The sequence below is a fragment of the Chionomys nivalis genome, chromosome 17 (assembly GCF_950005125.1).
Source record: "Chionomys nivalis chromosome 17, mChiNiv1.1, whole genome shotgun sequence".
Lineage (NCBI taxonomy): Eukaryota > Metazoa > Chordata > Mammalia > Rodentia > Cricetidae > Chionomys > Chionomys nivalis.
Genome location: NC_080102.1, coordinates 19,359,713 through 19,372,457, shown reverse-complemented (window position 1 = coordinate 19,372,457; position 12,745 = coordinate 19,359,713). Strand labels below are relative to the sequence as shown.

At 43.0% G+C, this 12,745-nt stretch overlaps 1 protein-coding gene across 6 annotated transcripts in view; it reads left to right on the top strand.

Moving 5' to 3' along the window:
* The first annotated feature begins 21 nt into the window (after positions 1-21).
* The window catches only part of Tatdn1 (TatD DNase domain containing 1), a 33,336-nt gene continuing 20,612 nt past the window's right edge, over positions 22-12,745 (top strand). Inside the window, exons 1-3 of one of the 6 annotated variants that reach the window (XM_057791568.1) lie at positions 22-96; positions 8,501-8,566; positions 11,509-11,558. In XM_057791568.1, coding sequence (XP_057647551.1) covers positions 75-96; positions 8,501-8,566; positions 11,509-11,558 — 138 coding nt within the window. In that variant the 5' untranslated portion in view covers positions 22-74. Of the gene's footprint in view, positions 97-635; positions 703-8,500; positions 8,567-11,508; positions 11,559-12,745 lie in introns of those variants that run through there. The other 5 variants (XM_057791569.1, XM_057791572.1, XM_057791573.1 and 2 more) reach the window with 5 other exon arrangements.

Genomic DNA, 12,745 nt, shown 5'->3' with positions numbered 1-12,745 from the left:
GAGCCGGAGCCGGAAGGTTGAGCGTGCTCCCGGGACACTTCCGCTTCTGCCGGGGAGGAGCCTGCCGCGCTGTCATGAGTCGCTTCAAGTTCGTGGGTAAGGGAGGGTTTTCCTTAGCTCTGGGCCTTGCTGGTGGCTGGCGGTCTCGGGTCCCCTCTTCGCGGCGTGGCCTTTCGTGGGTGCAGAGGATTCCGGGACGCCTCGCGTGCCGGCAATGAGTGATCCGGTTCCTGATCAGGGATGGTTTCCTGAGTGTGTGTATTCATTTGTGAGAACGCACGAGTTGTGTATAATTGTGATTGTGCCCCCTTTTTTTTGTATTTTATTCAGTTGAAAATAGACCAGTAAGTGTCTTAGTGTCTGTCAGCGGTAGGCTGCTTGCTAGCATGGGCTAGCCCCTGAGGCCCCCATCCCCACAAAAGGAAAAGAAAGCACCGCCCCCGAGTTTATCACTATATTCTCTTGCTTCTCTTCACGGCCTGCCGGACAATGCCTTCAAGGTACCGGTTCACCCAGCATCCGTTCATATCACAGATGACTGATAGACTTGGCATTGGGTCCTAGGAACGTGGCAGGTTCCACAGCCAGGTGGAAAAGAAACAAATTGTGTTACGTGGCAAGTACCACGATCCATTCAACAGCTGGAGAGTGCGGCGGAGATTCAAAATGACACTTGGGAAAACTTTGGGGACATTGTAAAAGGTGGGGTTGGAAGGATATCTTGGAACCCAAAAGCCTCGATTACTTAAGTGTCACTCTGTATATAAATGCCAGTTATATGGAAAGAATCATGCCTTCTCGGATGCAGTTGTGGGTCATTTCATCATGAGCCTTGTCTTTGTGGAATTTCCGGCTACTTAAGGGTGAGAAGAGGCAGTGATGAGGTTACCCAGATAGTCACTCCGTAATTTAGTGGCAGAGAAGGAGAAGTGTGGAAGTATTTCAGATTTTGAATCAGGGCGATGAAAGGACAGAAGAGGGAAGCGGAGCTTGACATGAGGTGCTAGGAAGTGCTGTGTCCTGGAGAGGGCGCAAGAGCCCCTCGGACTGCTTGCCTCTGCCGTCTCTATACCTGCTACTGGTTGTTTAGAATCTAGGCTGAGGGTATCCAGGTTCTTGATCCAAAGAACTAAAAAGAAGGGCTCGCACAGATTTACAAAAGAAGCAAGGAAACTTTGTTTTGTGAAATGATAATACAGATTTTAAAAAGTGCCTCAAGTTTTTTTTTACTTGCAATATTTTTATAATGTTTAAAATATATTTAATGTGGATTGTGAGTATATCAGAGAAAACAGTTCGTGTTTTTCTTATCTTACACCTTGTTATCTGAAAGCAATCCTGGTATATAAACAAGTCAGTATGTCCATGCTGCAATAAAATTTTATAGACATTAAATCTTGAACTTAAAATTAATTTTATCAAATTAAAATCAATTAAATTAATTGATTTATTTTATCCATGCAGGAGTGGGTACATGTGTATAAATACTTATGAGGGCCAAAAGAAGGGACCTTCCCCTGAAGGTCACAGGCAGTTGTGAGCTATCTGATGTGGGCGCTGGGAACCCAACTTGGACCCTCCTGGCAGAGCAGCAGCAACTTAACTGCTGAGCCATCTTTCCACCACCTGAATCTTGTTCTTTTAAATAATTTTCATAGGTACCAAAATAGTCTGTTGATTTTTAAAAACAATTTAAATATACAACCATTATTAGTATAGGGACAAACAACATAGGTATTAAAGCCAGGTATTGTGATGCACACTTTTAACTTCAACACTTTGGGATGGAAGCAGAAGCTGGTCCTGCGTGGAGAGGAAGCAGAGAGGGGTCTTGGATCCCCTGCTCTAGCATCCTTGTGTTCATTTATGTATCTTTTGTCACTCATTTGCGAGGAATCTGGGCTGGGTATCCCACCTTTTAGATTTATCTGTTTGCTGAACAGTGGTGTGAGTCGCTTGTTCCTGATCTTGAAATTATACCTCAAGGCTAACAAAATCCAAAACCATTTTAAATCCCTTGTTTGATGTCTCTCTGTGTACCTAAATCTAGGCAACATCCCCTGACATGATTTAGTAAGCCCAGCTGGTGAGGCTTTGACTTGCAGATCCGCTTTCTCTGAGGACCAACTGTGCCAGCACGCTCCCACTTTGCTCTGAAAAATAAACTCATCACCACTTGGAGTTTTTATTGAAGACAGCCTTTTTCTTTCTTTCTTTCTTTCTTTCTTTCTTTCTTTCTTTCTTTCTTTCTTTCTTTCTTTCTTTTTTCTTTTTCGAGACAGGAGTTTTCTTTGTATCCCTGGGTGTCCTGGAACTCACTCGCTCTAAGACAGCTATTTTTAAAAGCTAACAAAATGGAGACATCACTGTCCTATATAGCAGGGCATTGCGGTGTATGACTCCTTCAGTCAGAAGGAGGCAGTGATTGCTCATGTTACCGTGTCTTCCATTCCTTCTCACTTGGTTTCCTACTGTTCAAACTATTCACATCTATGACCAAACTGGCTAGAAGGATCTCCAGGCTAGCCAGATACCAGCTGTAGGGGCAAGTTCTGGGTTCAATTGAGAAACCCTGCCTCAATGAATGAAATGAAAAGTAAATGGAGAAAGACTTTCAACATCAATGTCAGGGCTACACACACGTGTACCTATTTACATACATGCATGTGAATACTAATACACACTCGTGCACACATGTACACACAGGATGTGTCAAACAGCTAGACTCAGTTGACTTTTGGATATCTAATTTTTGCATTGGGAGTGCTGAGTACTGAAGATGCTAGAACAGTACAGCTAACAAAATAGCTCAAATCCCATATGGTGGTGGCATGTTCCAGTTTTTGTTCTATACTTGGTAATGGTAATAATTACCTGTTATAGGGCTTTTAATGTGCAAAATACTGTCATCTTTATTCTTGGATCTGAGTCATATTCTGTTGCCAGAGGATAATTCTGCTCATCCACCAAGAAGATAATGGAGGCTCAACCGGGACCAAGATTATTCGGCTAGTAACCGGCAGTGGCAGGAGTTCTGACTGCAAGCTCTCTTTCCATGACTGTAATTGTAGTCATTTCATTTTATTGTGCTTCATGGATCTTGTTCATGGATCGAACTCTAATTAGTTTGTCTGAACTTTTCTTTGGTTCCTCTTATCGAAGTGCTGAATTACTGTAGACTTTCCACAGAAGTTTCTGGTGGGCAGGTAAGCAAGCAAGTGGCTTCTGTCTGAGAGCATTTTGTGTGGGAGACTGGAGAAGGCCGTAGAGGAAGTCAGTGTGATTCAGAGTGGGGGAACAGAAGTCCTCTGCCATTCAGCTTGGTGAGGACATGAAGGGGCTGTCCTCGGTCTATAAAGGAATTAGTGGCTCTAATAACTGACAGGGAGAAAAGGACTAAGGACGGTGAGCCACGAAGACGCCTGTAGGAAAGGGAAGAAGCAGGCTGAGCACTAGCACTGTAGGTAGACCTGAGTCAGGACTGAACCAGCAGATTTAGATACACCATGGCTCCAAACCAGAAGTCTGAGTTTAGAGAACAACTCTTACGAGGTAGCAGATCTCCTGGAATCAGCCTTCTGCCATCTGCCGCAGAGTATCTGAGATCTGCTCTGTCTAGGATTAGGGCAAGGGTGAAAATGGCTTCCTAAACTGAGCCATTTAATCTTCGGTTCCCTTTGCACTAGAGTTGGGATGTGTCTTAGGGTTTCTATTGCTTTAGAAAAGCACAAAAAAGCAGGTTGGGGAGGAAAGGGTTTATTTGGCTTATACTTCCACATTGCTGTCCATCACTGAAGGACAGGAACTCAAACAGAACAGGATCCTGGAGGCAGGAGCTGCTGCAGAAGCTGTGGAGGAGTGCTGCTCACTGGCTTGCTCTCCCCTCTGCCTTGCTCAGCCTGCTTTCTTATAGTTTCCAGAACCATTAGCTTAGGGATGGTACCACCCACAGGGGCTGGATCTCATGGAGGCATTTGCTCAGCTGTTTCCTCTCTGATGACTCTAGCTTGTGTCAACCTGACACACAAACACATCACGATTAAGCCACAACCTTTGCTTACTTATTCATCCCCAAGATCTCAAAATTAGAACATGACTTTAAAAGTCCCATGATCTTTACAAATTCAAACCCATTAAAATTTCAGTCCCTTTAAAATAATCTCTTAAAATCCAAAGTCTCTCAACTATGGGCTCCAGTAAAATACTTTCTTACTCGAAGAGGGAAAAAACGATCAAATCAAAGCAAACCCATATTCCAGCCTTTCAAGGTCTGGGATCCACTCATGATCTCCAGCCCCACCCTCTGCAGCACACATAGCTTGTCTTCTAGTCTCTGGCGGGCTCCACTCTCCTGCTGCTGTCCTTGGTGGTCATCCATGGTACTGGCATCTCCAAAGTGCTGGGGTCTCTGCTACAACTGGGCTGCACTTTAACCCGTAGCCTCTCATAGGACTCCTCACGATGCCAAGCCTCAACTTCTTGGCATGACCCCGTCAGTCCTCGGTCTTCAACTGACACTCAGCCTCAGGCTCCACCTTCACCAGTGATCTCTGTGGCCTCTCACAGTACCAAGCCTCCGCTAGGCTACGTGACCCCTTCATGCCTTCAAAACCAGTACCACCTGGGTGACTCTTACACATTATCAAGCCTGGCTGCCAGCACAAAGCATAGCTTCTCTGTGGAGGAAACACTTCCCAGACGAGTTCTCCTCTCTTCTCCATCACCGCTAATTTCTCAGCTCCAGCCGAGCAGCATCGAGTATCCCAGCAGAGCACAGGTTTTGCTTCAGCAGTTGTGGTGTCTTGTTAACCACAGCTGATTCTTCAGCCCCTGCTAACCAGAACCACAAAATCTTAATTCAGTATAACGAATAGCCCCAATAAAGTCTTTAAACTTCCTTCTGAAAGTTCACAAGGCAGACCTCCATCCTCTGCACTGCTCTCAACAGTCTTATCTTCCAAGCTCTCACAGAACATCCCACAGAGCTCTTAATATTCAATGACTTTTGTAGCCCAGAGTTCCAAGGCCTTTTCCCAACCCTCCCAACAACCTTGTGTGTCACAGCAACACTACACCGGTACCACTTTGTCTCAGTTAGGGTTTCTGTTGCTGAGACAAAACATGACCAAAAAGTGCTTGTTGGGGAGGAAAGGGTTTATTTGGCTTAAACTTCCACATTGCTGTTCATCACTGAAGGAAGTCAGGACAGGAACTCAACAGGGCAAGAACCTGGAGGCAGGAGCTGATACAGAAGCCATGGAGGGATGCTGCTTACTGACTTACTTCCCCTGGCTTGCTCAGCCTGCTTTCTTATAGAACCCAGGACTTCCAGCCAAAGGATGGCACCACCCACCATGGGCTGGATATTTATGTATTTAATTGCTTTGGGTTCCATTATGTTTGGGAAAGTTCTGGTCACTTTGTTGATGACAAAGGCTTCCTTGGAGAAACTGGAGTCTGACTGCCCTTGAATTGGCTTCTTGACCCAGCCCCAACCCTGAGCTCTTAGTTAGTGAAAACCCTCACCCTGATGTACCACTTTCAGTTCCTCACCTCCTACCCTCAGTACTCCTGCCGCTGGGGTCCACCCTCAGCAAGGATGTGTCAAGTTGGGTTGGTATACCTGCTGGGCCTTTAGAAGTTTACTTACTGATCCCTACCTTCTCCTGACTCTAAATCTCCATTTAGCCTCATTTTGGGGTTTGAGCCTGATCTCTCTGCTCTACTGCAGAACCTTTATCACAGACAAATGTTGTGGCCATGTCTCTGGCCAAGCCTTGGTACACACAGGCAGAAGGATCCTTACAAGTGTTAGGCTACCCTGGTCTTAGTAGTTAGTCCAATTAAAAAAAAACAAATCTAAACAAAGCAAAACCCTCATTGCAATAATCCCTCTGCAGTAAAGGCTCCCTTGCTTTCATTAAGGAGTGTCACAAATAAATACCTTAATGAATATATCTTAATTAATTTTTAAAACATTAAAAAGTGAAATGAGCTAGAAAAGGCTAAAAGCAATAAAGGCTATTTTTGTTTTTGTAGTCGTCGATGTTGGGTGGTGACTAGTAACTACAGACCAAACCCCGGCAGGATTATTTAGACAGAAAGGACTCTTTCTTCACTGCTTCTTCTTTCTCAGCTTGTCTCCTTTAGCTAATTTTCTTTCTGTATTTGAAAACTAGAAAGTGATTTCTTGTGAGCTCCGACATTCTATAACCCTCTTGTATTTGTGGTGCGGATTTGTGTGTTAGATGGTCTTTGTACCATAGTAGCCCTCCTACGAGATACTGCTGTCATAGTATCATATTTGTATTATAGTGTTTGTATCATAGTAGCCCTCCAATGGAGGAGGAATTCATAACCTCATCCATCTCTGTTGGTATGCTAACATGCACACATATTTGTAATATTCCATATTGTGTCTTTTTCTTGCTGGTTCAAATGCCGAGACTTCTCTCTTTGTTACTTCTTGGGTTCTCCAAACTCCTACTTCCCTCTCAAGGTTTGTCATAATGTTGGAGCAGCACATCGTGGGGTGCAGCCTGACAGAACCCTGGCAGGGAAACAAGAACCTGACATTTGGCAAGAGTGTGGATGGAGATCTACTGGTATGCAGCTGCCCCTACTGCTGGAAGTCAGGCTATTATTTTCTTTCCTGAAACTGAGAGTATTTATTTTAAATAAGGGAGGTTTGGGGCAGGGTTGTGACTAACTTTTCATCTTATTCCCCTTGTCCTTTTATGCTCTATGAGGTTTACTGAGAGCAACATTGATTTGGTGGATTGGAAAATTCTCGGTCATGGGATGTTTGGCAGCATTCATAGCTTCAACCCTAGATGCCAGTAGCATTCCTCTCACGTGCGAAAACCCGGAATGTATACAGACATGGCCAAATGTTGAAGGTGTGAGGAGGGCTGAGAGGAGTGAGGTACTGCAGCATGTTTCTTCCTGGAGACTCTCTGCCCTGCAGGCACCATGGAGCTCTTGTAGTGTTTTAGGTACAGCATGTCTGTGCACACACCTGTGCTTAGAATGCCCTGTGCCTTCAGCTTTTAGGCCTAAGCTCTGTCTTCAAGACCCAGATCTTCTGTGGAGCTTTTTCCAGTAATCTCTGTAACCGTATTGCCCCTCCTTTGTGTCCCATACAGGTTAATGTGCAGACTAAGTGCATCCCACAGGCCAGTCTTTATGCTAGGGCCAAGTGATGCAATAAATGAATTAGATGGGATGTCTTGGCTTTCCGTTGCTTATAGTGTAGCTTATTATGTTATACGCTGTATTTGTAGTTCCCATGAATACCTAAGTCCTCATATAGCATTTGACAAAAGTCAGACTCCATGTGTAGTTGGTGAATAAAGGAAATAATTTATTTCCTTCTCTACATCTTCATTTTCATTGCTGTATCAGACTGTCTTCATTGGACATGAGCTTTTGCCAGTTTCCAAATGAGACACCCTAACTTCTGTTTCCCCCTTCAGATCTCAGCTTCCAGAATGCCAGTGCAAATCCTGCCCCTTTGATTAAAAATCATCAGGCATCCTGTTGAATCCAGGATTTTTAAACACAAGTGTGTGCCATAATTGACCTGCCCTTTCTGGCTAGACCCTTTCCTGTGCTTCTCTTTAGCACCTGAAAAACATTTGACTTTCTAAAGAACTGTTCTATTTCATACCCTGAAACCTTGGAGTCTTAGTTACTTTTCTATTGCTGTGAAAAGGACCATGGCCAAGACAACTTAATAAAGAAAGAGTTTACTGGGGCTCATAGTTCCAGAGAGTGAGTCCACAACATCATGGCAGGGAGCATGGCAGCCAACAGTCAGGAATGTCTCTGGATCAGTAGCTGAGAGCTTACATCTTGATCCACAAGCAAGAAGCAGAGAGAGAAAGCTAACTGGGAGTGGCATGGGCGTAAGAAACCTGAACGCCCATCCCCAGTGACATACCTCCTCCTTCAAGACCATACCTTCTAGTCCTTACCAACAGTTCTACCATCTGAGCCTATGGGGCCATTCTCGTTCAGATCACCACACAACTCATAACTCATCCTGTAACATTCAGTTCAGGATTATTTCTTTCTGGGACCCTCTTCTGAACCAGCCACCAAACTCTGATAGAAATTCCTTGTCTGTGTCCCATAAGAACTGTTTTAATTTTTTGTTTTTAATATTTTGAAAATTTTATTGACAATGTCATATGTGTATATGATGTATTTTGATTCTGTTCCTAGTGAACTTTCCTATCCCCCTCAGTGTTCATTTGAATGCTCCATAATTTCCTGTGAATAGGTCTGCCTTGATCACTTCTGCCATAAGTCTTTAGAGAGCAGAAATCAAATCTTAGTCATCTTTGTATCCCACAGATTTATCATAGTAGTGATGACAAGTGGCCGGCCCACCGATATTGTTTGAATAAACAAAGGTGTTTATTAAGAGATTAAGCTTATTAAGAGATATTTCAAGGTAATTTTTTTAATGATTATGTTTTGCTTTTGCTTTCTACAGATATTGGTATCAACCTGACAGATCCTATGTTCAGAGGAATTTATAGGGGGGTGCAAAAGCATCAAGGTAAATGTTTCTTTTAATAAGGCAACTTCTATGAAGACAAACTTTCTGCCTCAAGGTAGATCTTGAAAAGCATAATCCACTCTTAAAATTGAAACATTAAAGAACTTGATGTAGCTGAATGAAAATCTAAAAGTTCAGCACTCAGCAGGTAGAGGAAAGAGGATAGCAAGTTTGAGGCCAGCCCAGGCTGTGTAGTAAGAACTTGTTTTAAAACAAAACCCCTCATCATTATATGCCAGATAAAACAATAAACCACATCAAACAAGCCATGTTGGTAAGCCATTGTTTTGAACAGCAGGGCATGCAACCTAACAATTACTTCCTGTCAGCTTCAGTTTGTCAAGTTCTTTCTCTCTGTGAATCAGTCCTGGCTGTCCTGGAACCCACTCTGTAGACCAGGCTGGCCTCAAACTCACAGAGATCCACCTGGCTCTGTCTCCCAAGTGCTGGGATTAAAGGCATGCACCACTACTGCCCTATTTATCAAGTTCTTAAGAAACATTTTCAGGGGCTATAGTTGGCTCAGTAGTTAAAAGAGAGCACTTACTACTCTTGCGAAGGACCAAGTCCAGTTCCCAGCACCCACACCGGCACTGGCAACTCACAACTGCTTATAAGCCCAGCTCTCAAACTTCTGAAGCCCTCTTCTGGCTTCCAACAGCATGCACATTCGTGTGCACATACCCACCTACAGACACACACCCACATAATAAAAAGTAAGTCTTTTAGAAAGGAAGAAGCATTTTTCAGCCAAGGACAAAGTGCAGTGTCATTGAAGAAAAGTGTACTGCTGTCTTCCCCCTTTTTTCCCCTTCTCCCCTTCCTGTCTGTGTCTCTACTTAGAGACCTTTTAACATAATTAATAAAAACCTAGAGACAGATATTGGGGTTCAAGCTGAAGATCAGAAAAGCAAAGAGCCAATCCACTAGAGAGTTCTCACCTCTACAATGCTCAGTCCGAATAGGTGATCCGTCGAACCTCAGACTGAGACTGAGCCCCTGAACTCCTGTCTCCTCCTGTCTTATACTCCTCTCTAGTGCTGGGATTAAAGGCATGCACCATCACCACCCGGCCTCTATGGCTAACTAGTGTGGCTGCTGGGATTAAAAGTGTGTGCCACCACTGCCTGGCCGGTATGGCTGACTAATAGGGCTACTGGGATTAAAGGTGTATGGCACCACTGCTTGGCCTGTATGGCTGACTAGTATGACTAACTTTGCACTCTGATCTTTGGGCAAGCTTTATTTATTAAACACAAATAATATACCACTATAAGACGTAGTATATAGGTGGGACCATAGATTTATATCTTAAAGATTAAGTGTAGGCTTCAGCAGAAGCAAGTGATTTGTATTATCATGTAAGCTCATTTTCCTCTCAAGTCCTAAGACTGCAAGCCAGCGACTGATACAAGCTCTGCAAGGTCACTGATGAGGCTGTGAGGTGACCAAGCAGGAAGTGGCGGTGACAACACATTTTAAAGGCAGCGTGTCTACAACAGACGTGTCTGTGCACACTGCCTGTGCTCCCTATATATGTGCGAACAGGAATGTTGGTTTTGCGGTTGAGGATGAGAGAGTTCCATCCAGCAGTAAGCCAAGTCAGAAACTGACCGTGCTGCGCTTCTCTAGATGTTGGTGGGTAGCTTTTCTAAATACAGGCAATGTCCCTGTCACTTGAAACAACAACAAAAATGCTTTCTCAGGTCTCACCACAAAACTTAACTCTCCTACTTCATTTGGACATTTGGATGATATGTTTATATGTTATTTATGTAATACACTTAACTGCTGGCTGAGTAAATTACTTTCTACTCTCCTTGCCCATGTAGCATTTAGATTTCATGCTTTGCTGTATGCATGTGTGTTTGTGTATGTGTTTCTGACATAAATTATCACTACCACAGTTGTGCAGTTTATAATCTAGCCAGCCTAACTGCTGTACTCAGTATAAGATTAACTAAGGTGATCTTTGTCTCAAAGTTTATAGCTGCTTTAGAAGTAACAATTGAATCCTATTTACATTTACTCGGATGATTAAATATGAAATTAATAATTGAGTTTTTATATTTTATTTGCTGCCCATTTGTTTCTGGCTGTAACACTTGGCTGGGGAGATGGCTCAGTGTATACAGTGCTTGCTGTGCAAAGCATGAAGTCCTGAGTCCAGACCCCAGCACCCACGTTAAAGCTGAGAGCAGCAGAATGCATCTGTAAGCCTGGGGTGTGGCAGGGAGACGGGCGGATCCTGGGACTTGCTGGCCAGGTGGTCCATCGGAAACAGTGAGCTGCAGGTTCAGTGAGAGTCTCAAAATATATGCCAGACAGTGCTAGAGGAAGACACACAGTGATGCCCTCTAGACTACATGCGTGCATATGCATAGGCACACCCACGCGCACACCCTCTCGTAGATACGGAAATGCAAATTTCAGATACACAGCACATCAATTGATTGTAGTGATTGAGTTCATTTTTAATTTGGACCTCCTGACTTCTGCCATCATCTCCTTTTTGATCAAAAAATAAAAGTATAATTAACTTATTAATTATTCAGTTTCTTGTTTTATACTTTTTTTTAAGGTTTTGCAACTCGAGTTTTACTATATTATAGCGAAATAGCACTGACTTGGCTGTGTTTTACTACATGATTTTTTTAATTTTTACTTTGAGAGAAAAAATTATAGATAATATCTCTCTATATATATATTTTTTAAAGATTTATTTATTTATTATGTATACAACATTCTGCCTCCATGTATGCCCGCACGCCAGAGGAGGGCGCCAGATCTCATTACAGATGATAGTGAGCCACCATGTGGTTGCTGGGAATTGAACTCAGGACCTCTGGAAGAGCAGCCAGTGCTCTTAACCACTGAGCCATCTCTCCAGCCCCTCTATATATTTTCTAGGTGTTCTTAATATGTGGATTTTTCTTACACAGATGACTTACAGGATGTAATACAGAGAGCTATCCAGATTGGTGTCAAAAAGGTAACATCTGAATTTGATTATTATTAAATTTCTTTGTCTCTAAAATAAATTTTGGTTAAAATGCTGCAAAGTAAAAGAGAAAGAGCTAGTAGCACACACTTAGTGAATATTTCTACATGTAAAATAGCAGGTAAATAGAAATACTCTGTTCACAGCTGTTTATAGTGCACAATTCTCAGGTTTGTGATCAGAATGTGACAGTGTCTGTGATAGAAAAAATAAACCTGAAACAAGTACTGGATGCAAAGACAATTCTGAGTAGATGCTGTCCTCTAACTTGGCATGTGTTAGAACAGTCATCAAAACACATGCATACACTGCCACACGTGGTTAGCTGTGGCCATACCATTAGACAGCTGAGAACATGCTTTAATGTTAACAATATAAAATTCCTAAAGTTTTTAGAGTTTATTGTTATTATTAATTGATATAAGCCGGGTGGTGGTGGCGTACGCCTTTAATCCCAGCACTTGGGAGGCAGAGGCAGGCGGATCTCTGTGAGTTCGAGACCAGCCTGGTCTACAAGAGCTAGTTCCAGGACAGGCTCCAAAACCACAGAGAAACCCTGTCTCGAAAAACCAAAAAAATATATATATATATATACATATTAATTGATATATTTATTTTATATCCCAACCAAAGTTGTCCATCCCTCCTCTCCTCCCACTCCCTTCTCCCACCTTCCCCTTTCCCATCCACTCCTCCTCTAATAAGAAAGTGAATATTAACTAGCTTAGATCAAATTCTTCAAGTAGTTCTTTAAGTTAGTTGTACAAACACCAGACTAGCCCACACCTACAAGAAACAGACTCGTATTCCATAACATAGTGTCAATTCACTTTGTAACTATTCTAAGTTAAGCACCCTCAGTTCTAAAACCTGACAGGACTAGATAAATTCTGCAGTCTCCGACCCCAAGATTATATTGATTATCCAGAAGTAGCAAGAAAGGACCAAAGACACGTGGGCTCTCCATCATATGCTCACTCCCTCGTGATAAATCATTTGTGTCTCATGTTTTTCTGCAAATGCTGAAGTGTCCCCATGTTAGCAGGAGCACTGCACTCACTTCTAGTCAAACACACACACACACACACACACACACACACACACACACACACACGTAGATGGTAGGTGGAAACAGGAGCAGAGGCAGACTCACTAGGATTTACTGAGTTCCTTCCCAG